This window comes from Apiotrichum porosum (assembly GCF_003942205.1).
Source record: "Apiotrichum porosum strain DSM 27194 chromosome Unknown scaffold_7, whole genome shotgun sequence".
NCBI classification, from domain to species: domain Eukaryota; kingdom Fungi; phylum Basidiomycota; class Tremellomycetes; order Trichosporonales; family Trichosporonaceae; genus Apiotrichum; species Apiotrichum porosum.
This window is the reverse complement of record NW_021167114.1, coordinates 1,194,012-1,220,731: the sequence shown is the minus strand read 5'-3', so window position 1 is coordinate 1,220,731 and position 26,720 is coordinate 1,194,012. Positions and strand designations below refer to the sequence as shown.

The 26,720-nt window shown below is 59.1% G+C and overlaps 9 protein-coding genes across 9 annotated transcripts; 3 read left to right on the top strand and 6 right to left on the bottom strand.

Annotated features, from left to right (window-relative positions):
- Window positions 1-4: 4 nt before the first annotated feature.
- Window positions 5-1,315, top strand: PMI1 (Mannose-6-phosphate isomerase; the record flags this gene model as incomplete). The annotated part of the gene is made up of 1 exon (XM_028624063.1): window positions 5-1,315. The coding sequence occupies one exon, from the start codon at window positions 5-7 to the stop codon at window positions 1,313-1,315; it is 1,311 nt and encodes a 436-aa protein (XP_028476037.1).
- Window positions 1,316-1,539: 224 nt separating this feature from the next.
- EHS24_008760 (uncharacterized protein) lies at window positions 1,540-2,353 on the bottom strand (the record flags this gene model as incomplete). Its single annotated transcript, XM_028624062.1, has 3 exons — window positions 1,540-1,795; window positions 1,853-2,075; window positions 2,125-2,353. 3 exons carry the CDS (start codon window positions 2,351-2,353, stop codon window positions 1,540-1,542), a joined length of 708 nt encoding a protein of 235 aa, XP_028476036.1.
- Window positions 2,354-2,663: 310 nt separating this feature from the next.
- EHS24_008759 (uncharacterized protein) lies at window positions 2,664-8,616 on the bottom strand (the record flags this gene model as incomplete). The annotated part of the gene is made up of 5 exons (XM_028624061.1): window positions 2,664-3,101; window positions 3,153-5,819; window positions 5,879-8,213; window positions 8,371-8,535; window positions 8,600-8,616. 5 exons carry the CDS (start codon window positions 8,614-8,616, stop codon window positions 2,664-2,666), a joined length of 5,622 nt encoding a protein of 1,873 aa, XP_028476035.1.
- Window positions 8,617-9,760: 1,144 nt separating this feature from the next.
- On the bottom strand, window positions 9,761-10,965 carry EHS24_008758 (uncharacterized protein; the record flags this gene model as incomplete). Its single annotated transcript, XM_028624060.1, has 5 exons — window positions 9,761-10,081; window positions 10,279-10,416; window positions 10,470-10,572; window positions 10,626-10,745; window positions 10,802-10,965. 5 exons carry the CDS (start codon window positions 10,963-10,965, stop codon window positions 9,761-9,763), a joined length of 846 nt encoding a protein of 281 aa, XP_028476034.1.
- A 207-nt stretch (window positions 10,966-11,172) lies between these two features.
- Window positions 11,173-12,768, top strand: SWC4 (swr complex subunit; the record flags this gene model as incomplete). The annotated part of the gene is made up of 5 exons (XM_028624059.1): window positions 11,173-11,399; window positions 11,480-11,580; window positions 11,621-11,947; window positions 11,989-12,309; window positions 12,350-12,768. The coding sequence occupies 5 exons, from the start codon at window positions 11,173-11,175 to the stop codon at window positions 12,766-12,768; spliced, it is 1,395 nt and encodes a 464-aa protein (XP_028476033.1).
- A 2,705-nt stretch (window positions 12,769-15,473) lies between these two features.
- EHS24_008756 (uncharacterized protein) lies at window positions 15,474-17,551 on the top strand (the record flags this gene model as incomplete). Its single annotated transcript, XM_028624058.1, has 5 exons — window positions 15,474-15,696; window positions 15,749-15,949; window positions 16,031-16,117; window positions 16,163-16,241; window positions 16,300-17,551. 5 exons carry the CDS (start codon window positions 15,474-15,476, stop codon window positions 17,549-17,551), a joined length of 1,842 nt encoding a protein of 613 aa, XP_028476032.1.
- Window positions 17,552-18,018: 467 nt separating this feature from the next.
- EHS24_008755 (uncharacterized protein) lies at window positions 18,019-18,796 on the bottom strand (the record flags this gene model as incomplete). Its single annotated transcript, XM_028624057.1, has 3 exons — window positions 18,019-18,426; window positions 18,479-18,587; window positions 18,642-18,796. The coding sequence occupies 3 exons, from the start codon at window positions 18,794-18,796 to the stop codon at window positions 18,019-18,021; spliced, it is 672 nt and encodes a 223-aa protein (XP_028476031.1).
- An 849-nt stretch (window positions 18,797-19,645) lies between these two features.
- On the bottom strand, window positions 19,646-23,047 carry EHS24_008754 (uncharacterized protein; the record flags this gene model as incomplete). Its single annotated transcript, XM_028624056.1, has 3 exons — window positions 19,646-20,234; window positions 20,431-20,541; window positions 20,586-23,047. 3 exons carry the CDS (start codon window positions 23,045-23,047, stop codon window positions 19,646-19,648), a joined length of 3,162 nt encoding a protein of 1,053 aa, XP_028476030.1.
- A 1,471-nt stretch (window positions 23,048-24,518) lies between these two features.
- EHS24_008753 (uncharacterized protein) lies at window positions 24,519-26,328 on the bottom strand (the record flags this gene model as incomplete). Its single annotated transcript, XM_028624055.1, has 6 exons — window positions 24,519-24,972; window positions 25,027-25,328; window positions 25,380-25,553; window positions 25,595-25,830; window positions 25,879-25,973; window positions 26,024-26,328. 6 exons carry the CDS (start codon window positions 26,326-26,328, stop codon window positions 24,519-24,521), a joined length of 1,566 nt encoding a protein of 521 aa, XP_028476029.1.
- Between the last annotated feature and the right edge of the window lie 392 nt (window positions 26,329-26,720).

Genomic DNA, 26,720 nt, shown 5'->3' with positions numbered 1-26,720 from the left:
CACCATGACCATCTCCCGCCCCGTCTTCAAGCTCGCCCCCGGCATCCAGTCCTACGACTGGGGCAAGCCTGGATCCTCGTCGCTCGCTGCCCAGCTCGCCCGCGAGTCGGTCCCAGACTTTGAGGTCGACGAGAACAAAAAGTACGCAGAGCTCTGGATGGGAACGCACTCGACCCTCCCGTCGCGCGTCGACGCGACCACGTTGCTCTCGTCCTACCTCGTCGCCCACCCCAACCTCATCGGCAGCAAGGTCGCCGCAAAGTACCCCGGCTGCAAGGACGGCCAGCTGCCCTTCCTCTTCAAGGTCCTCAGCATCGGCACCGCCCTCTCCATCCAGGCCCACCCGGACAAGTCCCTCGCCGAGCAGCTCTACGCTACCCGTCCCGAGATCTACAAGGACCCCAACCACAAGCCCGAGATGGCCATTGCCCTCACCCCCTTCCGCGCCTTCCTCAACTTCCTCCCTCCCGCGACGCTGCTCCTCCACCTCCTCACCGTTCCCGAGCTCGCCGCTCTGATCCCCGTTGCCGCCGTCCAGGCTCTCGGCGCGTCGCTCAACCTCCCAGTCACCACCCCCGTGGCTGACCCGGCCGCCTACGTCTCGTCGGGCAGTGTCACCGACGCCCAGAAGGCGGCCCTCAAGGCTGTCTTTGGTGCCCTCATGTCTGCCACTGCCGAGCAGTACAAGCCTGCCGTCGCTGCCCTCGTCCAGCGCTACCAGTCCGGCACCAACATTGCCGCCTCGGAGAAGGCCCTTGTCGACCTGGTCCTGCTCCTCGACAGCCAGTACCCGGGCGACATTGGCACCCTGTGCGTGTTCGTCCTCAACGTCATCGACTGCCAGGCCGGCGACGCCGTCTTCCTCGGCGCCAACATTCCGCACGCGTACATTTCCGGCGACGTTATCGAGTGCATGGCCACCTCGGACAATGTCGTCCGCGCCGGCCTCACCCCCAAGCTCCGCGACGTCCCCACCCTCGTCGACATGTTGACCTACGAGGCCGGCCCCGCCGAGCGCCAGTTCCTCGAGCCCACAGAGTTCAACCGTGACCCCACCACCAAGATCTTTGACCCGCCCATTGACGAGTTTAGCGTCCTCCGCACCCACCTCGCCAAGGACGAGGTCACCACCACCCGCGCCATCGACGGCCCCTCGATCGCCGTCGTCACTGCCGGCGAGGCCATCGTCTCGTGGGGCTACGAGCAGGACCTCATCGTCACCCGTGGCGACGTCATCTTCATGGGTGCCGGCTCCGAGTTCAAGTGGGAGGCCAGGAAGGACACCGAGGTGTTCCGCGCCTTTGTCGAGGCTTAAGACACGGCGTCGTCGTTGGGGCTCTCTTTTTTGTTTCTTTCACACAGTAGACAAACAACAAAACGCACAATGTGCAAGGAAAGGACAGTAGAATGATACATCACATGAACTCGGCGTTGAAAATACACAGGCGTAACTGGCCAAGTGGCGGAACCGGGTGGAGAACAGTAGGCAAATTAGGCAAAGGCGGAGGAGGTGTCGCTGGGGAGGGTTGGTCGTCCTTTTTAAGCGTGCATGACCGAGTCGAGTCCGAGGAGGCGGCGAATGACGGGGACCATGTCCTCCTTGGACATGACGGGCAGAGTGTCGGCGTCGGCTTCCAGGTAGTACGCGACCATGCCGCGCAGGACCGCCGTGCCGGCGTTGGAGATGCCGCCAGGGTTGGCAAACTCGCCGGGCACGCCCTGGGGGAGGGGACGGCCAAGGTGACGGGGGACAAGGACCGGGAGGCGGGCGAGGGCACGAGCTGGGTTGGTCGAGCTGCAGCAACGTCAGCCCTTTTCGTTGCACGACACGAGACGAGAAGGATATGCTCACCGAATGCGCTGGGATTCCAGCTCGACAGCAAGGTTGTCCATCCGCTCCGAGAGTCTGGCGAGGCGTTCGTCGACCCTCTCGTCCAAGTCATCGATAGAGATGACAATGTCGTCGATAGCATCCGTCAACCCGCCGCCGAAGGTGTCGATGCGCTGGTAGAGGCGGCCGAAACCGAGGTCACCATCCGTGGCAAGCTGCTGGAGGTTGGCGTCGAGGCCAAAGACTGTGATGGTCAACGGCCATGTTTGCCTTGCTTGGTCAATGGGGCTTACCGGCGACTGCCAGATCGATCCTGTTCTTGAGGCCAATTGCCTCTTGCAGTGGCGCGGGCGATACAGCACTGGTCGTGGTCACCTGCAGCAAAGAAACAAGTTCGGTACAGCCGACGTGGACCACGTCGAAGGGTGGAGGGAGCACGCCGCCGGCGATCGGGACACGCTCGGCGAGGGAGGGGATGGCGCGGAAGACGGGGTGGGATGCGAGGACTGCGGAGACCTGCATCGTGACGGAGGGTGCTTGCGAGGTGGAGAAGAGAGAGAGAGAGACAAAGAGAAAGAGAGAAGATGACGATGGTGGTGGCGAAGGAGGTTGTTTGTTTTGTTTGTTTGTTCGCCGCTTGCAGGCCGTCCAAATGCACAATCGTTCAGTCTTCCCTTTCGCGGGGCCGTCACCCATCCATCCCGTCACTGCTGGCACAGCATCATCAGCTCCTTATACACCACTTTTCGTTGACCGCTCCACACCAAGCCCCCACACATGCAAACGGTCGGTACTATACTGTGTACATGGAGCCCAAGATAACATGTAACGTCTATTCCACAACCACTCCCGACACTCCTCCCGGCGCGGCCCTCAGCCGGTCCATGAGCGCCTGCAACCGGTCCTCTACACTGCGCTCCATACCGCCATGGCCCACACTTGCACTCCCACCTCCCGACAGGTCACTGCCGAAACTCTGTGCCGAGGGCGACTGGACGTCCTGGGCAGTAAAGTTTTGCTCGAGGTCCGGACGCAGGCGGCGTTGCTTGAGTGGGGACAAGGTCGCGGTCGATGTGGACAAGTCTTGGGCGGCGCCAGGTGCGAGGTCGGCGTCGTCAAACTGGCCAGGACCGAAGCCAAGCGCACCGTACTGCGGCACACCCATCTGTGTGGGACGAATGTCGATACGGCCACGCGTGGCGCCGCCCGTTGCATCGCCAGACAGCTGGTCAATGAGGTCGGCCACGTCCGCCGATGAGGTGTAGTAGACCTAATGGTGTCAGATGGGGTTCATGCAACAACTCGATTCGACTCGACTCACCTTTGTCTCCGGGCGGCGCATAAAGGACAGTCCAGCAGTAGGACCCACGCGCCATGGTCCATTCGCAGGTAGTCCACCCTCTGCAACTTCGCTCAGACGCTCAGGCGGCTGGCTCTCGCGCTGTGATCCAGTGTAGTTACTCGTTTGGCTCTGGGTAGACAGCACCGAGCCGCGCTGAAGCTCCTGCTGGTTGTTGGTGTGGTCCTCGGACGTTGATCCGTGGCCGGCATCACTGCGCAGGGCATTCACAATGTTCCACACAACGCGCCCGTCGGCGTACTCGGTAATCTCGAGACCCTGGGATCCACGGTTGAACTGCTGAGAGCCAAACTGCGATCCGCGATCAAACGTCTCAGAGACCGGAGAGTCGCCGTTGTAATAGTCGAGGAAGGAAGAAGTCGAATGTGGGAATCCACTTGATGTGGCGCTCGCAGGCTCACTGTTGCCATAATAGTGCGAACCGTCATAGTGAGGTGAGGGCGAGACCAGCGAGGACATTGCGTCCGACGTGTTGGACTCGGTGCGGATGTGCAGTCCAGGACGCGGGTTGGGCTCCACCGGCTGCTTGTCAATGTTGGCAAGCGGCACGGGCTTGCGACGGATCGAGTTGCCGCGCTGGAACGGCGCCGCCTTGCCGTTGGAGGTGCCGTTGAGAGCTGTAGTGGGCGAAACGGGCGTGGTCGGGACGGCGTCATTGTCGGCGAGCTGAAGGGGTGAGGGAGGGAGCTTGCGGCCGCCACCGCCACCGCCGTTGCCGCCCGTTCGCGACACTTGGGGACTGAGGGGAGCACCAGGAGTAGCAGCTTCGTCGACCATGACGATTGTGCGGCGCAAGATGCTGGGGTCAATGTCGCTGGATGCACGGGGCTCCGAGAGCGCACGCTCCGTGATGCGAGGGCTCTCGTCCACTGTCGACGGGATGCGAGCGGGAGGGTGGAGGCGACCGCTGATCGAACGCTCTGACAGGGGACGGTCTGACAGAGGACGGTCGAACGATGATGCCACCTGGTCCAACTGGCTCTTGTCAAAGAACGGCTGGGTAGGCGGCGGGCTGTCGAACTGGGAAATGACGAACTGGCTCGCGTCAATGTCACCGTGGCCCCAGCCCAGCGTGAGCCTCGGTGCCGCCTTCGGTGAGGAGCGTGCCCCAGTAAACGACAAGGGCGCCGACGACAGGCGAGAAAGCGAGCTGCTCGCGTCCGAGTGGCGGACACCGTTGGACGCCAGGATCTCGTTGAGACGCTCGTCGTCAAAGCCAACCTCGCGACCGGCCTGGATAAACTTGTCGATCGACGCGTCCGAAGGTGTCGTGCCGTGCGTGCGCCGCGAAACAACCTTGTCCAGATTCGGGTTGGTAATCGCCTGCAGCGCCGCGCCAGTGAGGGGCTTGGAGCGCTGGCCTTTGGGCGACGCGGGGCGAACCTCGGCGGTAGGCGCGGTACGGGCATCCCCACCAGGCGAACCACGGGTGAGCGCAACCGGAGGCGACTGCGAGGGGAGCGCTGACAGGTGCTGAGGCGGGGTACGAGACTGGGGTTGCGAGGCAAGCACAGGCGAAGCATGAGTGGGCACGGCACGTCCGTTGGGAGCGTCGTGATGGGGAGTATTCTGGGTCCCCCTTGGAACGACGCCGTTGGGAGCAGGCATGTCGGCGCCGCCATTTTGGGAGCCCGGAACTCCGTCAGGTGCATGGGGGAAACGGAAACCGTGCAGGTCGGTACCCTCGGGCTTGCGCGACAGTGAAGCAGGTGGCGTGGGCTGAGCGGTCTGCTGCTGCTGCTGCCTTGGGGTCGTCGCAAGGGGTCCAGAGAGAGGCGCAGTTGCTGGGGGCATGGGCGGCATGAACGGCGTGACCTCTGCACCCGAAATGCTCGGTCTCTTGAACCCGAGCTTCCGCCAGCGTCCACTGAGCTTGTGGCCCGACGATCCCTTCTCGCCCGCCTTTTTGCCCAGAGAACCCTGGTCCCCAACACCTGGGATCGACGCGATGGGCGTTGTAGGCACCTTTGCGGAATACGACACGAGTGTGGGGGATGAGATTTGCTTTTTGGACAAGCTACGCTTGTGTGCAGAGCGGGATGGCGCGCGGAACAGCGAGCTGTTGGCCAGCTGGATACGTTCCTCAATGTCACGACGCGCGTCGGGGTCATCGTCGAGCCACGTCTTACCTCCAGAAGCCGATCGGTCGTGTCCACTTTGGCCGTTCGTGTTACCAGTGGGTGACGCCGCTGCAGGCGACGCAACACCGGTCGGCGATGCTATACCAGCAGCCCACGGCGGGAGAGACGAAGGCGTCACGACCGTTGGCGACATGGAGGCAGCCGACACGGGCACAGGGGAGATGTTGGCTGGAGGGGGTTGGGGGCGCATAGGAGGAGGGCCTCTTGGGAGCTCGGACCGGGGCACATGCTGTGTGGGGAACTGGGATGGGGAAGTTGGAGGACCTGGGGACGGGGCCGTCACACCGTTATCAAGGCGAGCGGGTGGCGCGGGCTCAGCGGGGCGCACAGCGGGGCGCACAGCAGGACCAGACGTTGGCGGCATGGGCCAAGCTGGACTCTTTGACAGTGTTGCAGGGAGGCTAGCTGCTGAGGCTGCCGCTGACGATTTTTGGACCGGCACATGTGTCTCGGACGCAGACAATGGCGGCTGTGATGGCTGGGGGGACTGTATTGTGTTAGCACAAAACAACCGACTTAAGGTGGTCCAGACAAAAGGCCACTCACAGGAGTGACATCCTCGTCGCGTTCACTGCGTAGCCTGTCACGCTCCGACTTTGCGTTCTCCACCAGACGGCCCTGGATGGCCATGAGCTCGTCCTTGCCCATTCCGCTCATCGAGCGCAGCAGGTCGAGGTCCGCGCGGTCCTGGTCGTCGTTGGGGGTAATGACCGCGGCATGGTCGAACGGGCGGTCGCGGAACATACTGTCCCAGAGGGCGCTGTCGTCCATGCCGGGCATGCTAAACGTCGAGCTCGTCGACTCGTGTGTCCTGACGCGCTGGAGTGGAGCTAGTGGCTGTGCCGATGGATCCTTCATAGGGAACAAGCCAATCGCCTCTGAGGTGCGTCCAATCGACCCGTGGCTGTACAGGTTTGACGTGATCTCGGTGTGTGGTGGACGGGAGCTGTCACTCGACGCCGATCTCTCGGCCTGCTCGTCCTCGATAATAACCGCCTTGGTTGGTGAATGCACGCCGAGCGACGATCCCGAGCGCCAGGAGTTAAACTCGCCAATGCTGTGGCTGGCCTGATGGCGGGCAGCGAGGACGCCAGGGGCTGGAACATGGCCGACCTTGCTGCTCTGCGTCGGCGTGTTGGATCGCGATCCTGCGTTGGAACCCTGAGTCGCAGAATGAGATCGTGCAAGCTGCACACCGCCTTGCAGCGCACTGTATCCACTGCGACGCTGGCCAGTGGGCGCGCTGGGGAAGGGGGCGCGCGTCGGCAGTTGGCCGATGCCGTTCATCGCGCTGGGGGACAATGGCGAGCCAAAGGGTGGTGTTGAGCTCTTGGACGAAAACGAGCCGTGTCCACCGTGACGCGAGCCCACTGGACGGGGCTGGCCGGGCACGTAGCCGCTCGTGACGCCAAACGCTGGTGATGGGGTGTGCCGCACGGGCTGGGGACGGAACGGCTTCAATGCGGGCGCAGGGACTTGGTAGTCGGTCTCGCTGAGGCTGGTGGTCGCCGATGAGACGCGGGTGGAGTCGTCGGCGCGGTACATGTCGGCGCCTTCTGGCGCGGAGGCGGCTGGGGAAGGGGAGGGGGACTGCATGCCTGCGGGCACAGCCGGGAACGACGCCGATGGGAGTGTTGGCGACTGGCCCGCAGACGACTGCATGGCTTGCAAGTTGAGTGTGCGCGGAGAGGAGGGGAGGGATGGGGGTTTGGAGACGGGGGTAGGGGGGGCTGCGGTGGAGGGTGCAACGCTTGCCGAGCCGCCGTGTGCACTTGAAGTTGGCGAGACGGTAAATGGGAAGACGGACGAGGACGCTGATGTTGATGTGATGGATGGAACGCGGTCAAGGACAATAGGGTCCCCTCCATCACCGTCCAGAATCTCTTCCTGGTCATTTAGAACCACGTATGAACCTTGTTCCGCGCCACGCGAGGGTTCTTCCGGCACCTCCACCGCAGACACCAGGTGGCTTTCAAGCTCTAACAATGCCATTGAAATGCGCTGCGCCTGTGCTGGGCTCAGGCCCATCATCAAGGACTGTCGTTGCTGCGGCTGCTGCAGCTGATGCAGCCGCTGTCTGGGATGTGGTCCGCGTGCATCCAGCGGCGTTGTCTTTTGTGGACGCTGGATGAGCACCTCATCCACCAGCGACTGCGGAGTGGAGGTGACTGGCGACGTGACGCTTCTGCCGCCGATGGACGCTGTTGATACATGCGCAGATGGCAACGCCGTACGGTCTGATGAGCTCGATGGGCTGCTCGATGATGCTTCGCGGTCCGTGAGCGTAGGCATCGGTGGGTACATGTCGGGTAAGGGTTTCCGGCGGGGTGGGCTAGGGTGGTGAGGCGTTGGCGTGTCGGCGACACCTTCGGCCGGCTTGCCAGCCGTCTTGGTGACCTTGCGGAGGTAGTTGTTGTCACGGAACCCAGCACTGCTGGAGAAGCCATAGGAGCGGGGACCAATGCGCTCGCCACCAAAAGTAGAGTACGATGGCGACTTGACTGGGGCAAGTGGTGTGAATGATCCAGACGGCGACAGCTGGGTCGCCGACCCGCGGGCAGATGTGGACAATGTAGCCAGGTCTGAACCCGACCGTGAGCGCACAGATGGGGACGACATGGATCCCGCGAGGCTGCCGGTGCGAGGAGCGTTCCCATACCCCCAGTCGCCATCAAGCGGCGGCGGGTTTCCGTCCCATTCTGAGATTCCACTCATGACGCTCGGCGCGTCGCCCCTGAGCTCTGCAATGAGGAGCTCTTCCTCTTCGAGCGTGAGACTGGGACCGTCGTTACGGCCACGCTGCTGTGCTAACAACGAGCGAACAGTCTGGTCCGGCGCTGCTGTGAGGCCAGGGAGGAGCACGGAGAAGCGTTGCGTCAGGCTGCGGTAATGTCAGTCGCGAAGTCCTGAATATCCTGCTAGACGCGCCGCGCGCTCGGACCGCCGTCTGCGACTTTTTGGCAGCAGCAGCAGCAGCGATGATGGCGGTGCAACGACGATGACGCGATGCTTTGCGCGCGACAAGCAGAGCAACTCACCTGGGCAGAATGAGTGAGTTGCGGATGTCAATGTCGAGGCTTGGCGGCAGACGTGGGAGCGGGGCGGCGGCGCGCTTGGGCAGGGCGGCGACCTTGTCCTTGCGGAAACGGTGTTCGCGCGGCTGGCTGCTGCTGTCGCTGCGGGCGTTGGACGTGGTGCGTTTCCTGTACACCATCAGTACTTCTGCTGTGCGGTTGTGGTGGGTGGTAGGTGGTGGTGGTGGCTCACCGGAACAACTTGTCCATCTTGGGCACCTTGCCCTCTCGGGGCTACGCGGGAAGGAGGATGGAAGGAGGGAGTCGTCGTCGTCGTCGGTGTGTTGAAGGAGGAGGGAGGGGGAGGGCGATACGTGTGGATGACGCCGAGACGGGTGGATGTGGGGGGGGGGGGGGAGGACGGTGGGTGTTTTGTGTTTGAGAGAGGGCGAGTGGACGACGAGAAGAGTGGATGGGGTGGATTTGGACGCGCGCGGATGGATTGGTTGATGGATGAGGGACGCGGGAAGGCGAGTGAGAGGGATACCGCCGGGATCACGCTTTTGGCCCGCGTATAACACAGGGTGGGTGTGGCCAGGTTGCCGTGACACGGGTACACTCGACAAGGCTCCAAGCATGTGCACTGCTGCTGCTGCTGTGCATGGCTCTCTAGGTGTATTTTGTACCTCTTCTGTCTGCCTCGCTCACAGATGCATCTGCCGGGTGGCTAAAAGGGCTAAACCGGCCCCCTGCGAAAACAAACAAGACAACATGACTTGAATGGGGACGCGCGCGTGTCACCCCCTCTGGTCGCAAACGCGCGCAAACCCAACCTGGTGGAATGCGTATGCAGCGTGGAAAAAGAGATAAAGGTCAGAGAGTGGTACGTGCTCCCTTCGGCTGCATCCTCTCTCTTGCTGTCTCTGGATCTCTGGGGTCTCTGGCCCGCGACCCACACTCTAGTCACACTGTTGGGGGAGGGAAGACGCGTGCATTTCACTGCAACCCACGCCTGTTTTTAGCGCCGGTCGCTGCTCCACAAGCTACAAGAGGTGCACCGCCATCACGCCACTGCATGCCTTCGTGTGCATGTTTCGTGTCTGCCATTCCATTCAGCCCACAAAAAGAAGATGGCCGATGGGGAGTGGTAATCCATATAAAAAAAGTATCACATGCTGGGTATATACAAACACGCGTGCCTGTCTGTCTCACCGCTCATATCTCGCTCTCTCGCTCTAAAACGCGTCACTCTGCTCTCCGTACCTCCGTACTCTGCGACACACGAACCTGACCTCCTGGCCTCCTGGCTGCAGCTGGCTGGAGTGGCAGTCTCCGGTCCTGGCCGGTCCTGGGTGGCGTGGCGGTCTGGCGGGTCGGTCTGTACCTCTGCCTGTTACACAGACCCCCAAGTCGCCTACAACACCTCCACCACACGCGACTTCTTGTCATTCTCGAGCGCCTCCTCGATCGTCTTGACATTCTCACGCACACGCTCCACGCCAACCCGCACAACGTCCATCACGTCGTCCACGGACAGCGGGCTGCCTCCCGCCTTGGACAGGACACACAGCTCGCGCTGGGCATTGAGCGTGATGGTCATGGTGCCTGCGGCAAGAATCTCCTCAATGTGGGAAGGGTCCAGGATGGGCTGCAGGCCCTCAAAGTAGGCAAACGTCAAGCACAGTGGAGTGTGGTGGATCGCAAGGGGCACGGGGGCACGCTCGTCGGGGGAGTGCTGGGGAGGGAGTTAGTCGACCGACGCTCGTAACGGGAGGGACAAAGGGAGTGTGACTGCACACATGGCAAGAACTACCAGGATGGACACGACGGTTCAAGTGACTGCAGGTGTGCAAATCCCTTTCGTGGTCGTCTCAACGGCTGCGCTTCTGGGAAGGCCCCAGCAGAGAGGCCCCGGAAACAAGAACAACTCACCACAATGGTCTCGTCACCCAGGACCTCGAGCTCAGGCTTGCGGAAGTGACGAAGAGCAGCCATGGCTGCGAGCGATGCACAGTCGAGCAGGTTACCGGCGACCGAAAGGAAGTGGAGCGTCAAGCGCAGGTGCCAGACCTGGAGAGCGTGTGTCAGAGCAGTGTCCCCAGTCATGCAATGTTGAAACCCACCTTCTCACCAGCCACAATACACAACGCCTCGCGGTCGACAGCCTCCGTCCTCCTGATGCTCTTCTCCAGCAACCGGGTGATCATGACCTCGTCCTCGGATGCACTGTGATTCCAGTGTCAGCTTCACTTGGGCCACAGTAGCCAGTCACAACTCACCGTCCGGCCTCGAACACGCTCGACGCCATGGGACTGATTTCGCTGGTGATCTGGAGGAAGCCCTCGTACGGCCTGTCGTCACGGGGCTTGACAATGGTCGCAGTCACCTGGGCAAGCACACTGTTCCATTTGTCAGCGTTTGGCCCTCTCTGAGCGTGGGAGAAGCAGGTACTTACGCTGTCTTCCCCAAGCGACACTCGACGGAACCCAGCTCGGCGCCAAACGTGAGGGTAAACTTGCGCTGTTCCAAGGGGAGACGGCCGTCGAGACGCTTCCCCTCTGCGAGGGCCGACTCGAGAAACTCCTTCTGGACGGATGGCGGCTCAATTTCGCGGGGCATGGTGGGTGGTGGAGCAGCTTTGTATGTTGATGACTGAACAAGGACGTCTGAATTACATCTTTTGAGCCCCCTCTTGGGTGGAGGGAAGAGGGAAGGTGTGGAAATTTGCTTCCGTCGTCTTCCCTTCCGCGTGTGTCCAGGTCACATCCACTCGTCCCAACTCAATGTCAGCCTTGTCTTCAACAACAACAACGATACATCCTCACCATGTCGTCCCAGGACGTCCGCTCCATCCTCAACCTCCCCGCGGCAGGTCCATCCACGGGCTCCCACTCGAGGAAGTCCGCCAACATTGCACGCAAACCAGATGGTATCTCTCGAGAATTGTACGCCCTCATTGGAGACAATGCACCGTCCCTTGCAGAAGCGCAAGCTTCCATCGCCGCCGTAAAGTACCGCGACAGGCCCAAACTCAAGACCAAAAAGGTCAAATGGTGCGTGTGAAGAAAGCGAGGCCCTTTGCTGCGCCCACTCAACAGTTCACTGCATGCGCGCGGAGCTGACTGTATGACAGGGAGTGGACAGACTTTACACCTTTCGCGAGGGAAGGGCAGGTCGGCGCGCCTCGTCTCGGCCACTGGGTGCGCGTGACGGACGATGACCCGCATGCCAGAGGTGGGTAACTGTGGTGTGGCCGTCTGCTCACACCGATCAGTGGACTATTTCGGCAGCTTCAACCTCCACGGCCCCAGCGTCATGGAGTACTCACAGTTTGAGTATGACCAGCACCTCGTGGACCCCAACTGGACCGCGCATGAGACGTCGTACCTCTTTGAGCTGCTGCGCCAGTATGACCTCCGCTTCGTCGTGGCCGCGGATAGGTATGAGTACCCCGGCAGGACGGGAGGTCCCATCAAGAGGCGATCAGTTGAGGAAATGAAGGACCGCTACTACACCATTTGCAGGCGGCTGGTGCGGACACGTACCGCGAGCGACGCGCAGGTCCAGCAGCAGCAGATTGTGCAATACTCGTTTGACAAGGGTGAGTTTGAGTGTATTGTTCTGTTACTGACCACCTCCCAGCGCGCGAGATCAAACGCAAGCAGTATGCGTCCGAACTCTTCCACCTGACCGCCGCCGAGATTGCCGAGGAGGAGGCCCTCTACCTCGAGGTCAAGCGTCTGGAACAGAATGAGAAACGTTACCGTGCCGACCGCGACGACCTCATGCGCAGCATCATTGGTCTCGACAGCGGTCTGGTTAACCTCACTGGTGCCAACAACGAGGGTGTCCACGGTCTGGACAGGAACAAGAAGAAGCGCCGTCCAGAAGACGAGGTTCCAAGCGCAGCGGCGAGCCCAGCGGGTCCTCCGACCAAAAAGCAAAAAGACCAGGCTGCCTTTGGTGCGTCCGAAGACCCGCGATTCTCATTACTGACGCCCAGATACCGCCCACTGCATCTACCGCGTGCCCCAAATCCCCGTTGGCCCCAACGCCTCACACCTGGCTACCAAGCACCCAGTGCACCAGCCCGTCCACCTCCGCTCGTCCAAGATGCCCGTTCCCAAGCCCAACACGGCTATCCGCGTCACGGAGCTCCTCACCGAGATGGCCGTCAGTACTACGCGCCTCGTCATGCCCACGCGCACCAACCTCGAGGCGTTCGAGGGTGTCCTCACAGCGGCCGCCAGCCTGGTGGACATGAAACGCCAGGTCGACCGCGTCGAGCAGGAAGTGCGCACGCTCAGGGCTCAGCGCGAAGGGTTCATCCCGCCCGTCGAGCCGCAGAGCAGGAAGCGGTCCGAATCGGTCCTGTCCACTGATACATCGGGAACAGGCGCGCGCAGGAGTCGTGCGCTCTGAGTGGGCTGTGACGGGCGTGGGTAGTTTTTGTATAGCGATAAAGTAGGGAGTGTACTATGCAAGCGGCGCCGCCGAGATTTAAGAAGAGTGTGGCTCCGAACAGCAAGTTCATAGCCACAGGCAACTTCCAGACTTCTGATTTGGGCCATCCTCCTAATATTCTGGTATGACTGAACTGGCCGAAATAGGATAGCCAAGTCTAATCACTAATAAGAAAATGCTTTAATTCCTTTAGACACACCGTTGACCTTGGAACGATAGGAGAGGGGGAGAGAGGAAGGAAGGCAAGTACTTGTAGAGGGCAGAACTGGATAGCTAGAGAACGGAGAACGAACCCGGAGCAAGCGAGTGTACGAGTGTCCTGCCGCTGCGGAAACTAAGTGCGGATTGAACGAAGTCACGATTGGGATCATGTGGAGGGTTGCCGTATGAGGAAGCCACCCCTCCGGGCCACTGTGGACACGAGAGGCCTTCAGGCAGCGGGCTGGCAGACTGCGCGGAGACTTCGTTATGGGCGAGCTTGCACCTGACGTTTACCGGGATTCCCAAGACATATACCGGATGAACAGGGACGTTGCATTGCGATTGGCACCTCGGACCAGATGGTTAAAAAAAACAACTCACCTTACCTGAGCATGGCCTCGTTCGTGTTCTTTTGGCGCCAAACCTCCACACCAACATTTCCTTGAGACCAGGCCGTTGTCTTACCAACAGACCCACTCGCTCGAGGTCCTCAGGGTGGACAGGTTATTAGCTTTACGGCGATCTACAAGGACCTCTTGGCAGCAGGGCTCGCCAAGCCATGTGGGTGGGGACTGGACGAGCGGAAAGTTTGATGCCAATGTTGCCACTTGATTCTTAGACATTCCAAGCCAAGCCAAGGCCGCGCTTTGCTTCGCCCACAGGCCTGCGCTATCCTTTCAGCACGTACTCTCCTCGTCGGCCGTGTTTCTGGGAATCAACTTGTGGGTCCAGTCTGGACAAAGTCGTGGCCATTTGGCAGGCATGCCACACCAGGGACTGCGCCACACATTGCCGCTCGACCCGGTTGCCCGGTGCAGCGGCGGTCGCCGTCAGCCCCGAAAGGTTGTCAGCCGCCCGTGTGCACACGGGATAACACCATGTCGCGGTCACATGTTGGAGGGGGGGGGCACTCCACTACGCGAAAGCTCTATAAACATTGTCGCCCGAAAGCTTGTTGTAGCGAGTCAGATGCGAGCATAGGGGCCGTTGAGACATGTCTGTTCCTGCTAGAAATAGCGCCCACGTCTTGTTTTAGATCCCAACTCCTGCATCACAAGGTGGGAGAGAGGGGCGCTGCTGGCGCGACGAACTCGACAACATTTACTCTGGCACCGGTCTTTGCTCATCCCGAGGTGTACGTACCACTGCGCAGTTGACTGGCCTGAAAGTCCTCTCGTTTGCTTGCAGTGTGTCCTTTTGAGACAACGTGGCGCAGCAGAGCGAACTGTGGCGTGGAAGGGGGGCGGCCTCGCTACGTGCCCATGTGATGTGCCGTGCATTAGCGCCATGAGCGCTTCGTCGTGTGCGCCACCAGTAACACAGACACGGATTGCTCTGGCCGCTCAACCTTTGTCTGCAAAGTCGCTGTCTGGATAGCAATGGTATAAGAGACACCCTCCGCATGCAACACAGACACAGTGAACCTGCGATTGCTACCTTCCAAAACGTCTCAAACGTGGGCTCTCTAACGCATCTGCCTCCCAACAACCTATGGTCCTATGAGAGGCTCGCCAAAGCCGTTACGCTCGCTAACTTGGATGAAGGCCCCCAAGACCGGCAGCCATGGCGCTCCCACGGCCTTTGCGATGTACTGCACACACCCCACGCCCCATGGCCTCTTTGCCGGTCGTCAGTCTTGGCGTTTGGAGCGTCGTGCGCAGCGTACAAGACCGACGGGTCGAGACATGTGGGCCATACGGGCCATGACCTGCTGCCCCTGTGCAAGTGTGTCAGGACAAGTGCTTTTGCTTTTTTCCATTGCGTCACCACTCTGTCCGTCCTCCATGTTTTCGCCGTGGGTGTCGCCGTCGAGCTGAGAAATATTGCTGAATTGCTGAATGTGGTCACGACTTTTTCGCCAATCGGCCGATATCTGATACGTGGACTGCCGAGCGAGCCGTACATCGGGCAGTCGGCTCCGATGTGTGCATGTGTGTTGTGTCCATTGCCGGTCTGCAGTTGCTCTGCAGTTGCTCTGCAGTTTCTCTGAATAGCTTTTTTTCCCCAGGGGCCAGCGCAAACACCAACGCTGCAGACACAAGAGTTGCAGCAGCTGCTGCAGCAGCAGTTGGACACATGATGCTAACCTGTTTCTGCAACTTGGTCATCCAGGGTTCTATAGGCGCCCAAATAGTCGTCTCCCCTGGCCAGACCCGGCAAGCCTTGTTCGCTGCTCTCCTCAGCCATGTTCCTGTCGACATCTGACAGGCAGTCGGCCGAGGGAGGTACACCAGCCGCATACCTCTCGCACACGCCCGGGGGTGGGGGGTCCTGGGACATCCCTGGCCCGACTCGCTTAGGCCAGGAGGCTTGGCGCCACGAGGAAGGCGACCAGCGGCGACGACGACTGTGGGTTTTTTTTTCGCTGGCGGGGCGGATTTATCTGATAAGAAGGACTGAGAGGAATTCTCTTGCCCAGCTCCACCTGTCCCGACGTCAAACAACCAGTGCCACCAGCTACCATGGCCACCCCGGTGACTGCCACCCAACTCACCCCCGACAATGCCCACACAGTCGTCGACCATGACCCCGAGCAGCTTGGTCGCCGCCTGAGCAAGGCCCCTTCCATGGCCAAGGACACCGTCTTTGAAAAGAGTCCCGGTGTGCTCAAGATCGAGGCCATTTCCAGCGTCTTCACCCACTGGTACCTCTGGGTCTTGTTCCTCTTCGTCTTCCTCATTTCATGTAAGTCGCTTTGAACCGTGCAGCAGAAGGATCATCAATGGCTAATGGACAGACTGCTATGGTCTGGACGGCACCATGCGTTACACGCTCCAAAACTACGCTTTGGCGTCGTTTGACTCGCTTGCGCAGATTTCCACCGTCACCGTCGTGCGCTCCATTGTGGCTGCAGCTGGTCAGCCCGTGTATGCCAAGATTTCCGATTTCTTTGGCCGTGCCTCCATCCTCTTCATCGCCGTCTTCTTCTACGTGATTGGTAAGTCCTGAGCTGTTCATGACCTCTTGGCTCTGGGTTTTTCTCGTGTTATATGGGCAGCATTTTAACATATCCCCCCAGGTACGATTGTGCAGGCAGCATCCAAGAGTGTGGCGACATTCAGCGGCGGAGCTGTACTTTACCAGCTGGGTTACACTGGCCTCCAGCGTAAGTCATTTGCTGCAACACGTATCGTGTCTGACCACCTTCCAGTCCTTGTTGAAGTGATCATCGGAGACAGTACCTCGCTTCGCAACCGTCTGTTCTTCTCGTTCATCCCGGCCGCCCCCTTGTGAGTGTCTCTGTTTAACGATATAGCCAGTTCTCTGGGTACTAACTCGACATTTTAGCCTCATCAACGCATGGGTCTCGGGAAACATCGTCGACGCACTGTACAAGGGCGCTGGCTGGGAATGGGGTATCGGCATGTGGGCGATCATCGTTCCCGTTCTTTCGCTCCCGCTGTTCGCCATTCTCATGATGGCTAAGAGGCGTGCCAAGAAGGATGGTCTCCTGGAGGGCATCCCCAAGCAAAACCTGCTCTCCGTGTCTCTTTGGCTCGATTTTGCCAACAAGGTTGACCTTATCGGCCTCTTCCTCCTCGCCGCCACTCTCTCACTCTGTCTGTTGCCCTTCACCCTGGCCGCGGGAACGGCTTCCAAGTGGCGCACCGCTCCCATCATCGTCACACTGGTGTTTGGGTTTGCTGTCGCCCTGCCACTGTTCATTGTCTGGGAGGTCAAGTTTGCCCACCACCCGATCCTGCCCTTCCGCCTGCTTCGTGACCGCACAATCCTCTGTGGCCTCGGTATCGCCCTCATGCTCAACACTTGTTGGTACACTCAGGGTGACTACCTTTACACTACCTTGATCGTTGCCTTCGACAAGTCTATCATCCAGGCGACCCGTGTCACCAACATCTACTCGTTCGTCTCCGTCGTCATCGGCTTCACCCTTGGTGCCGTCGTGCGCTACGTCCGCCGCCTCAAGTGGTTCATCGTCACTGGTGGCTCGCTCTTCATCCTCGCATTCGGTCTCCTCATCCGTTTCCGCGGTGGTACTTCGCCCTCGGACTTTGCTGGCCTCATCGGAGCCGAGGTCGTGCTTGGTATTGCAGGCGGTATGCTGTCCTACCCAACCCAGGCCCTTGTGCAGGCTGCTGTCAAGCACGAGCGTATGGCCGTCATTACCGCGCTCTATCTCGCCACCTACTCGGTCGGCTCGGCGCTGGGCAACACCATTGCGGCCGCCATCTGGACCAACTCGCTGCCGCACCACTTGATTACAAACTTGAACGCTGCTGGCTTCACGAACGCCACCGAGCTCGCTGCTGCGGCTTACGGCAACCCGTTCGTGTTCGTCGTCGACTACCCCATTGGAACGCCCGAGCGCACGGCGGTCGACAGCGCCTTTTACGAGGTCCAGCGCTACCTGTGTATTGCGGGTATCTGTCTCTCAGTGATCCTGTTCGCTCTGACCTTTGGTCTCCGCGACGTTCGCCTCACCGACGAGCAGAGTTTCGAGGATGCAGAGGAGCACACTCTCACCGAGAAGGACCGTGAGGCCATCAGGGCGGCCGAGAGCAACCTGGTCGTCAAGTAGGGCAACCCCGAATTATATGGCGCCGAGAGCTGGTTTATATTACATATAATACGAGATGACACTTGTTCATGCTCATTCAAGGGATCGTTCGTGCAGTCTCTCCTGCGTAATCTTATCAAAGGCCTCGGTTAGCCTCTTCGGTCACGAAAGCTGCAGCGCAGGGTGAACAGAGAAGGACACCTGAGGGGTAAAATCCGAGAAAATTACGGGCAAATTAACTGTGCACGGCTGCACAACAGAAGTGTCATCCCCAGAACGAAGCCTTTCCAGGCCAGTGACAGACATCACAACCAGCGTCAGTGTAAACGGATTACAATAAGAGCACACAAGGGGTAGTCGGATACTGCGGAGACCTTTTTTGGACGGAAGGCCGGAGACGGTGTGGGCAGAGGGGGTGGTTCCTCAGTTGATGGGCGGTGAGGCTGAGCTGGGGTGTTTTGTTGAGCGGCGAAAGAGCGTTCGGCACTCTACAGGGCCGCGTGCTCCACATCATCCAAGAACGCATCCAGTGTGACGCGGTAGGTATCCTTTTGCGCGAGGGCGTGGGCGAGCCCACAAGCAGTGAACACATCTCCCTCCTCCACGGGCTGCCACGGAGGAGGAACGTCCGGACAGGCGGGGACGACGACCAGGCGGGGCTCAGCACCGGGCACGTCGAGAATCTCAGTGTAAGAGTGCGCCTCGTACTGCGCGGCAAAGCGACCGAGCACGCGCGTGGGGAATGGCATATAGTTCACCGGGCGTGGCGGAGGACAAGCGACGAGGTCCCACTTGTCGGCCCACTGATCAAGGGCGTCACGCACGAACCAGTAGACCTCGTCGAACTCGGGTGGTGGACGCACGCGTCCAGGCGTGTGCGAGAGCCTCGTGCATGCCTGCACGTCAGTACCATTCACGAGTTGGGATGGGGGACAGTGAAACACTCACCGTTTCGTACGTTTGCGAAATCACGTCGTCTGTCCAGGTTGTCCATTGCAGGTATGTCTGGCGGGTGCCTTTCGAATCCAACACCAAGCGCAGACGTGCATACCAGGTGCTTGTTATGGGTCAGCTGTATCCCGCTCGCCGACAGAACTCGTTGCACACGTACATTTCGTGAACCTTGTCAAAGAGCGCAAGCATGAACATTGTGTCGTCGACGACATCGTAATCCGCTGGGGGCGGCGGCGAAGCATCCAAGGGTTGGTACGGCGACCCGTCGAGCTCGACCTCTGCGGGGACGCCGAGCACGCGTGACCACGCCATGCTAGCGTTGCTTGCGGCCCAGCACGCCTCGTACTTGTACTCGCGTGGGAAACCAAACGCGTCGAGACTGAGCCAGCTGTTACGCGGGAAGGTGTCGGGAGTTGGGGGTAGGTCTGCGGCGCACCGGGGATGGAAGGATGTGCCGCCCATGATGGAGGATGATGGAGGATGGAGGATGGATGATGGACGAAACTATGGGGCCGTTGCTCGATGTTTAGCAGACTCGGACTCAGAGATCAGAGATCAGAGCGTCAATACCGAAGTCATACACGGATGCGGCAGTCGGCTTTTCTTGGGAGCTGGGATAAAATACGGCAGTCATTTTCTAGGCTTGATCTTTCCGCTGTCCCAACCATTATCCCCACTGGATGGTCACAGTCAAACATCATTGTAGGAAGTTTCATAAGCATGTTACTAACAGCCTGCTTGGTTCCAGGCGACAGTGTTGTATTCCTTTGCTTTTGGAATATTTGGTAAAACAGGAACCACTTTCTTGTCTGCAGTTATCCTTGAGGGCCACATCTTCATCGTTTTATTATCATCTTGTTGTGAGTCCGACCTCTGCCATGCCAACGGCAGGCCTTTTGAGGCAGAAGTATCCTCACGGACCCACCCAACGTTGTGCCTGTATAGTGCTGAAGGGTTTACTGAAGGAAGGTTGGGGCAAGGTAAACATGAGCACTTTTGCAGACAGGCATCCGCTTTAAATCTCCACACTGTTCCTCGTTCGTCCCTCCTACAGCTCAACCTTGCGAACGACGTAACTCTCTGATACATAGCATGCGATCTAGTCTTCTACATGCAGTGTTCTCTAAGGATCCCAAAACAACCCAATACAATGTGTCCATGTTAGAACGAAAAGATGCCTGCGCCACGGCGCCGACTGCCACCGAGGGGGTGGGTGACGACGGCCGCGCAGAACAGTCCAACAGTGAGGCCGAGAGCCACCGAGATGAGCTGTGATGCAACGCTAAAGCCTGTCGAATATTGCGCAAACGTGCCGTTATCCGTGTTGGCGGCAAAGTTGAAGAGGCCACCTTCCTTGAGACCGCTGGGAAGCTGCATGAGGATCCCAGTGACCATGACGGGGAAGCTGGCGCCGTTGGAGAAGAACCGGCCGTAAAGGTTGCCGAGGATCCCCACGCAGAATGCGCCAATGGCCGATACAATGTCGGATCGGCCGGTGAACGCGTACTGGCCCGAAAAGTGGTTGACAACCCAACCCGCGCAGGCAATGGCAACCATGACAGGCATCTCCTTGGTGAGGATTGGCTGCTGGCAGTTCATGGAGAGCACAAACGCAAACGCTGGCACGCAGAGGTAGTACCAGTACCCGCTCGGTGTCTGTTGAAACCACGGCGCGCCGTCGTAGTGTGTTCGCGAACAAGTATTGTCGGTAGCGTTGGCAACCTCCTCGCCACGGATCTTGATGTATACCCTGCAGCGTCTCAGCGAGAGCCCCTGCATGTCGTGTGTGTGTGTGTGCTATTGGGACAATGGGGCGGGAAGGCTGGGTCTGCGATAGTGTGGCACATGGAAAGAAACCACAGCATCACCCACGCCTCCGCAGCCACATCTCGCACGGCTGGCACCAGCGAATAGCCACGACGTTTGTGAAGAAGACGGCAACTTACTCCGCACCCATACTAATTCCGAAACCGAGTAGCAGCGAGTAAATGACACTGTATCCCATGCGAACTGCACCGGCAGTGATGTTCCGCGATGAAATTTCGAGAGCACCGGTCCTGACACAGTCAGCAGGTAGGCGTAGTGTGGGCCAGTCACTCACAGGACGATATATCCGGGTAGGACGAGGACGATTCCGCCTGAAACCAGGGAAGTGTAGCAGAAACGGTGGGTGGACGCCAACGCTGCGGCGAGGACTGAGATGAGAGTCGAGATGGCAACCTCGAAAACACCCGAGAACAGGTCATTCTTTGCGGCGAACGTTTGCACCACCATGAGGAGCATGCCCAGGGCTGCGCTCATGAGCGCGTCGATGAAAGAGCCATAGTACGATGGGATGACGATGATGGCCGAGCAAAAGCCTGCAACGATGATGTTTTGCCACCAGTTGTAGCATGGCGGCATGGTCATGAGGGTGTCCAGTTGTGTGTTCGCATCGTCGACGGACATTCTGTCGTGCACGACCTCCCAATACAGGTTGTGTGTCAAGAGCAGCTTGCCGAGGTCGAGACCGGTAGATTGCTTGAGGAACTTGGTGTCGGAGGTGTGGGTCGCGTCGTCGGCAAAGGAAATGAGCATGACGCTGGGAAGGTAGACCACTTGGGCGGAAATGTCGAGGACCCTGGCAGTCGCCTGGATCTGCGTCTCCAGCCTGTGCGACGGCGAGCCAAACATCATGAGGGCGCGTGCGAGCTTCATGATAAACTGCTGTCGGGCCAGGATCGCCGCCACATGCTGGATGATGAACACCTCTTGCTTCTTACGAGCCTCCTTGGCCTTCTTCCTCCGGCGCTTCTCAGCCTCCCACTCTTTGCGTTTGCGGTCCTCCTCGTCCTTGCGCCGTCGTTCATCGTCGTTGAGGTGCATGGTGCTCTCACTGCGCGACGTGAGCCAATGCTCTGCGCTCCTGACAGCCTTCAGGGACAGTTGGGGCAGCGGGGCAGGCCTTTTCTTGGGCTTAATCATGAGCAAGTTGTCGCTCGACCTGGTGTGGTCATTTGTCTGTGCAGAATACAGGCTGGGCGGTGTCGAATCGGCTTCGCCCTGGAACGAGCCCAGTCTTGTCGTGCTGGCCGGTCGTCGGTCCATGGCTGACGGGCTCTCGGTACGTTTACCATACCCTAATGGACTAGGGGTGCGTCCTCGTTTTGGGCTGGTCGACCTCCCGCGGTGTGAGACAAGCCCAACCACAGAACTGGGTCTGCTCAGTGGGCCTATCCGTTCTCGAGGTGATGTTGGCTCGCTTGGCAGTTCGTAGCGGTCAATGTGATATCCTGGCCGCTTGGCAGCTGGCATGATGGTAGCAGATGTCGGTGCGGCGGCGGCTGCCATGGCAGCAGAGTTTTGAATCAACGCACCAAACACGCCCGCACTTGAGCGGGCCGACTTGGGACGGTCGTCGTACATGTTCTCGACAGCGCGTGCGACCGAACCAAAGATGCCTGGCCGCTCCTCTGGAGTACGATCGGCAATGGATCCTTGTGACCTGCTGCGATGCTTGTGTTCAAACCCGGGCGAACCAGACTGCGCACCAGAGTTGTGTGGAACAGGGGGGGTCTTGGACCTGCCTCGCTGCCAAAAGTGTCGCCGGTGATGGTGGTCATCATCATCCGAAGATGCGATCGATGGTGGACGAGATGATTGAGGTGTCGTTGCGGCAGATGTTGTCGCCGAGTCTGCTTGGTTTTGCTGCCCATACACTGCCAGCAGCGTCGCCAGCACCGAGGTGCCCCCAGGCATGTGCGGTAGACCAGTGCCAGGTGGCGGGTTGAGAGGAGGATTTGCCCTTGGGGGAGGAGGAGGTGGTATCTCCTTCTCAGCCGCAAGTTGCGCAACAGTGTCCTCACCATTCTCAGGATGATGCAGCGGACCGGTTGTCGATTCATGCCTGTGCTTGCGGCGAACAGTAGCACGCCTTCTCAGTTGGGTCCACTTGACAATGTTCGACGCTTCCCTTAGGTCCTGGGCCTTTTCATCACCGCGTGACGGCAGGCCATCAGTCTCTCCAAGTTGCACGTAACCGGCCACATGGTCGGCAGCCGGGCTCCCAAGGATCTTGTGGAGGGTATCGTCCTCCTGCTCCTTGCGGCCTCCGTCCCTGTCCTCGTTAAGGAGTGCCTCTGCTTGGGCGTCATGGTCGCGTTTCTCGTCCGTATCCAGCCGGTAGTCGTAGTCGTCCGAGGGCAACGTCACCGCCGATGGGACCTCGGCTTCTGTTCTAAACCTTTCAAGCTCATTGTTGACATGGTCCAAGTCTGGGCCGGGCTCGTTTGCTGGCGGCTCGACATTGATAACGTGATCTGCTGTCCACTGAACGCGTCGGGGAGTACGCGCGACTGGGGGTGGTGGATCAATCTGTATACCGGGCGGCGGGGGCAGGTATGGAAAGTTGGCATGAAGTGGAGGTGCAGACGCAGGTCGCTGTGCGTCGTCGGCGCTGTGGGGCGTAGAGATGGACTCTGTGCTGGGCATGTGGAGAATAGGGGATGGGCGACGCTGCTGCTGGGGACCGGCTGGGGCGCTGTGCAGCCTGTCGGGAGGCTCACGTGGGGTTGACGGGTCCATGCTGTGTTATCAAGAATGTTCGGGCCGACGAGTTTTGGCAACTGATCTCGAGGTCGCGCCTGTAGATAAAGGGAGTGTTGTGGTTATCCGGCCGGGTTTGATGCCAACTGTTCGTTGGATGGCACAGAGCTCGATATGCTCTCCGCCCTCTCGACCACCGCGCGCAAGTTGAAAAGGAGTGTGTGTGTGTGGTGTGAGAGAGAGTGGTGGATGAGAGATTGCTGCGACGAGGATGCGGGGCCGTTGGACGCCATTAGGGCCCCCCACGTTGCCCACTTTGAGCGCAATAAGGGCCATTTTTAAACCGATTGTGGAGAGAGCAAAGAGCCGTCCCTGGGTGGTGTCTCCCCGTTGTTATCCGAGATCTGTCTATGGGAGCATGGGAGTCACGTGACCCGTGGCTCTGCCTACACCCAGGTACTGATGCCGTATGCCGTGGTGGTGCCACCCGCCGGCCGGTGCTGCTTTTGTCTGCATATGCTGTGTTGTGCTTCAGTGTACCAGTGTCTGCCACGCCTTTGCTGCTGAATTCCCACATTAGCCACATGTTTACTGTAAACACGTATCTAGCACCGGCACACCACCAAAGCACAGTAACAAGACACGATGATCCAGCCATTAATGCTCCAAACAATACCTCCTTACCTCTTGAAGATCAACAGGCGAACATCGACCTTGTGTCATTTCTCGGACCCAGCCCTAGCCTGTATAGCAGCAGATAATTGACGCAGGGAGCACTGTCATTGAGAAGCTGGTTGCCATGCGGTTGATCAGTAGATCAGTAGAGTACATACCAGAGGCAATCAAAAAGAGTCGTTGTACCACAGTTTGGCCGGACGGAGGTACATTAATCGTCCATCTGTCATCGAGGTTACGGTCCTGGCATCGGTCCACGTCGTTCACACTCGACGGACTCCTGGTACCCGACAATATCGGCTTGCTGCGAAACAATTGTCCTGTCTTGCGTTACTGCGTCAGTTCTTATTGGTTCATGGAACACCGGTCGTATCCTATTTTTTGACATGACCGTTATCGTGAACGCCGCGGTTGGCATGGCACACGACTGCGAGCAGGGCGGGGGTCTCTTGTTCAAGGGTTCGTGATTTTGCCGACAGGTAACAGAGGGGGACACCCATGTGGTACATGTTGTTACATATCTGCGTGGTTGCGGTGGACGACATGCGAAGGTCGCCAGTTCCCATGATAGCTCTCGTTTCCCGTGTAAACTTCCCTTAGATCCGAGTCCGAAATGCCCGCCATTCTCATGTGGTGTTATCTCATGGTCGTCCAACGTGGGCTCTGAGCTTGCTAGCTGTTTCCCACAGATGTTCAGTACCCCTTGAATTCAAAGGTGCAGGTTGCCAGGCCAAAGTGAGGCACAAGTTGACCACTCGCTGTGCACACAAAAGTATTCATTCTGTCTTCCTCCATTCGCTTTCAGCTACGCAACACCACACCTCCCTTGTACATTCTACTCCGGGGTGCCTCCCTCCAGCCACTTCTCAAAGAACGTGGCTGCATTCTCCGGCTGGTCCATGGGCACCATGTGACCGGCATTGTAGATGGTGAGCATGCTCAAATCACCATGGCTCTTGGTCCAGCCCGCCACTTTGCCGTCGGGACCGTGCCAGTCGCGCTTCTTGGCATCGTTGTAACCTTGTTTGCCCGACCACGAGAGCGCCTCCATCCACTTCTCGTTGCCCATGTAGTTGCAAACAAAGTCGAGAGTACCGACATAGTTGAGAACGCGAATGCGACGCTCGAGGAGCTGTGAGACGTACAGCCACGTGGGGTTTGCGTTGTCCAGTTGGGCCGCAAACGCTCCGTTCACTCTCCAAGAGCACGTTTCGTAGCTTCCCTTGTCCTTGTCGACTCCCAGAACCTTGCGCACGTCTGGCAAGTCGAGGTAGGTCTTGACCTTGGCACTTGAGCAGTATCAGCAAACATATCCCAGTAAACGAGCCCCACCTCTAACTCACGTATCCTCATAGCACAGGAACTTGCTCAGTTGCTCCTGCGTGCACTTTTTGCTAACGTCGTACGGGTTGAGCTCGGCTCGCGAGACGCTGCCGCGGAGGATGGTGGAGCAAAAGTTGACGGCGATGGCACACTCGGTGTAGTCCTTGGATTCGATGCATCCCTGCTTGAACATCTTGTGGCACTTGGGCACGACCTCGGCGAGCTCGACGCAGGCGCCGATCGGAAGTACCGTCCGGTTCAGGTCGTGATGGTTGGTACACTGGAAGGGGAAGAACGACTCGGTGGTGGAGTAGAAGTCGGTCTAGGAGGTGGTGTCAGCTTTGGCAGCACGCTGCTTCGAAAGCGGACACACTATGCCGTTTCCAATCAGAACACTCTGGAGGTTGATGGGCTCCTTGCCAGCCGCAATGAGCGCCGCATTGTTGTCATACACAGCGCTGGCAAAGACGGGAAGATAGCGTCCACCGTACGACTCGCCCGACATGTGGAACGCGCGGCCGCTGAATTCCTTGAATGTATCAAAGAACTGGAGTATATGGTCAGTGCATGCTCTAGTACTCCACTCACGATCGAAATGAACGCGGCGACGTCCTCGGCGGCCTTCTCCGTAGTGTCCACAAGTTGCCCATGCTTGGACTGCGAGAAGCCGACGTCGACTGGCTCATCAAGGAAGAACATGTTGGCCTTGTTGGTCCACGAGTGGGGGTTGATCTCTGTATCGGTCGCATTCTTGGGGCCGTCACGGATGGTACAAGGACCCAGCTCCATGAAGAGGCCCATCTCGGACGCGCAGCCAGGACCGCCTGCGGGTCAGAGTCACGTTCGACAACAACGACATCAAGCTCCCTCACCGTTAATCCACATCACGACGGGGTCCTTGGCAGGGTCATTGCGACTTTCAAAGAAGTAGAAGAACAGCTCCTTGCCACCTCCTGTGTCGATGTATCTGGCCGTTAATGAGCTCTAGCTAGCGGTATTCAATGACCAATGGCTCACCCAGAGTAGGATTTGACACCGGGGTCACACCACCCTTTTGTACTCTTGATCCGGACCTTGTGGTTGGGGTGCAAGGGGGAAGTGAGGACAGTAAACTCGTCGGTGCTGAGGGCATGCATGCCAATGTCACTCGCCGGCGTGAGGACGTTCTGCGGTGTGATGCCCGTTGCCCCTGAGGCCAGGTCGTTGAGCTCATCGAGCAGATGGGACGCGGCCGAAAGTGCATCCTGCGCTGTTGGAATATGAAGCGCCGCCGCGTGGCCTCCAAATGCCAGCGATATGAGGAGGGGAACGAGTGCGCGCATGTTTCGTGTTGGTGGTGGATGTGGGTGGGGACACGAGTCGAAGGCAGTTGGATTCATATGGGCCATATGGCTGTGTGTGTGTCGGGCAATGCCGAAAGGCACCATGCGGGTGGGTTTGGGAGGGAATGACGTCATATGCGGTGGATAAATGTCGGCTCAAAACGCAACACCCGAAACACGTCCAGCGAGCGAGAGGTTGAGGACGACGACGACGACGACGACGGTGGCAGTAAGGAAGAGGACACGCTCGACTTGCCGAATATAATATGGACACAATAACATTTGGTGACCTGGGCGACTGCTAACCAACGTACGCTGACCCAACTTGCCCTCCATCACTCACAGCGTAGCCTGTTCGCATTGTCGTTTACCCACACCCGCAACTCGCTCAC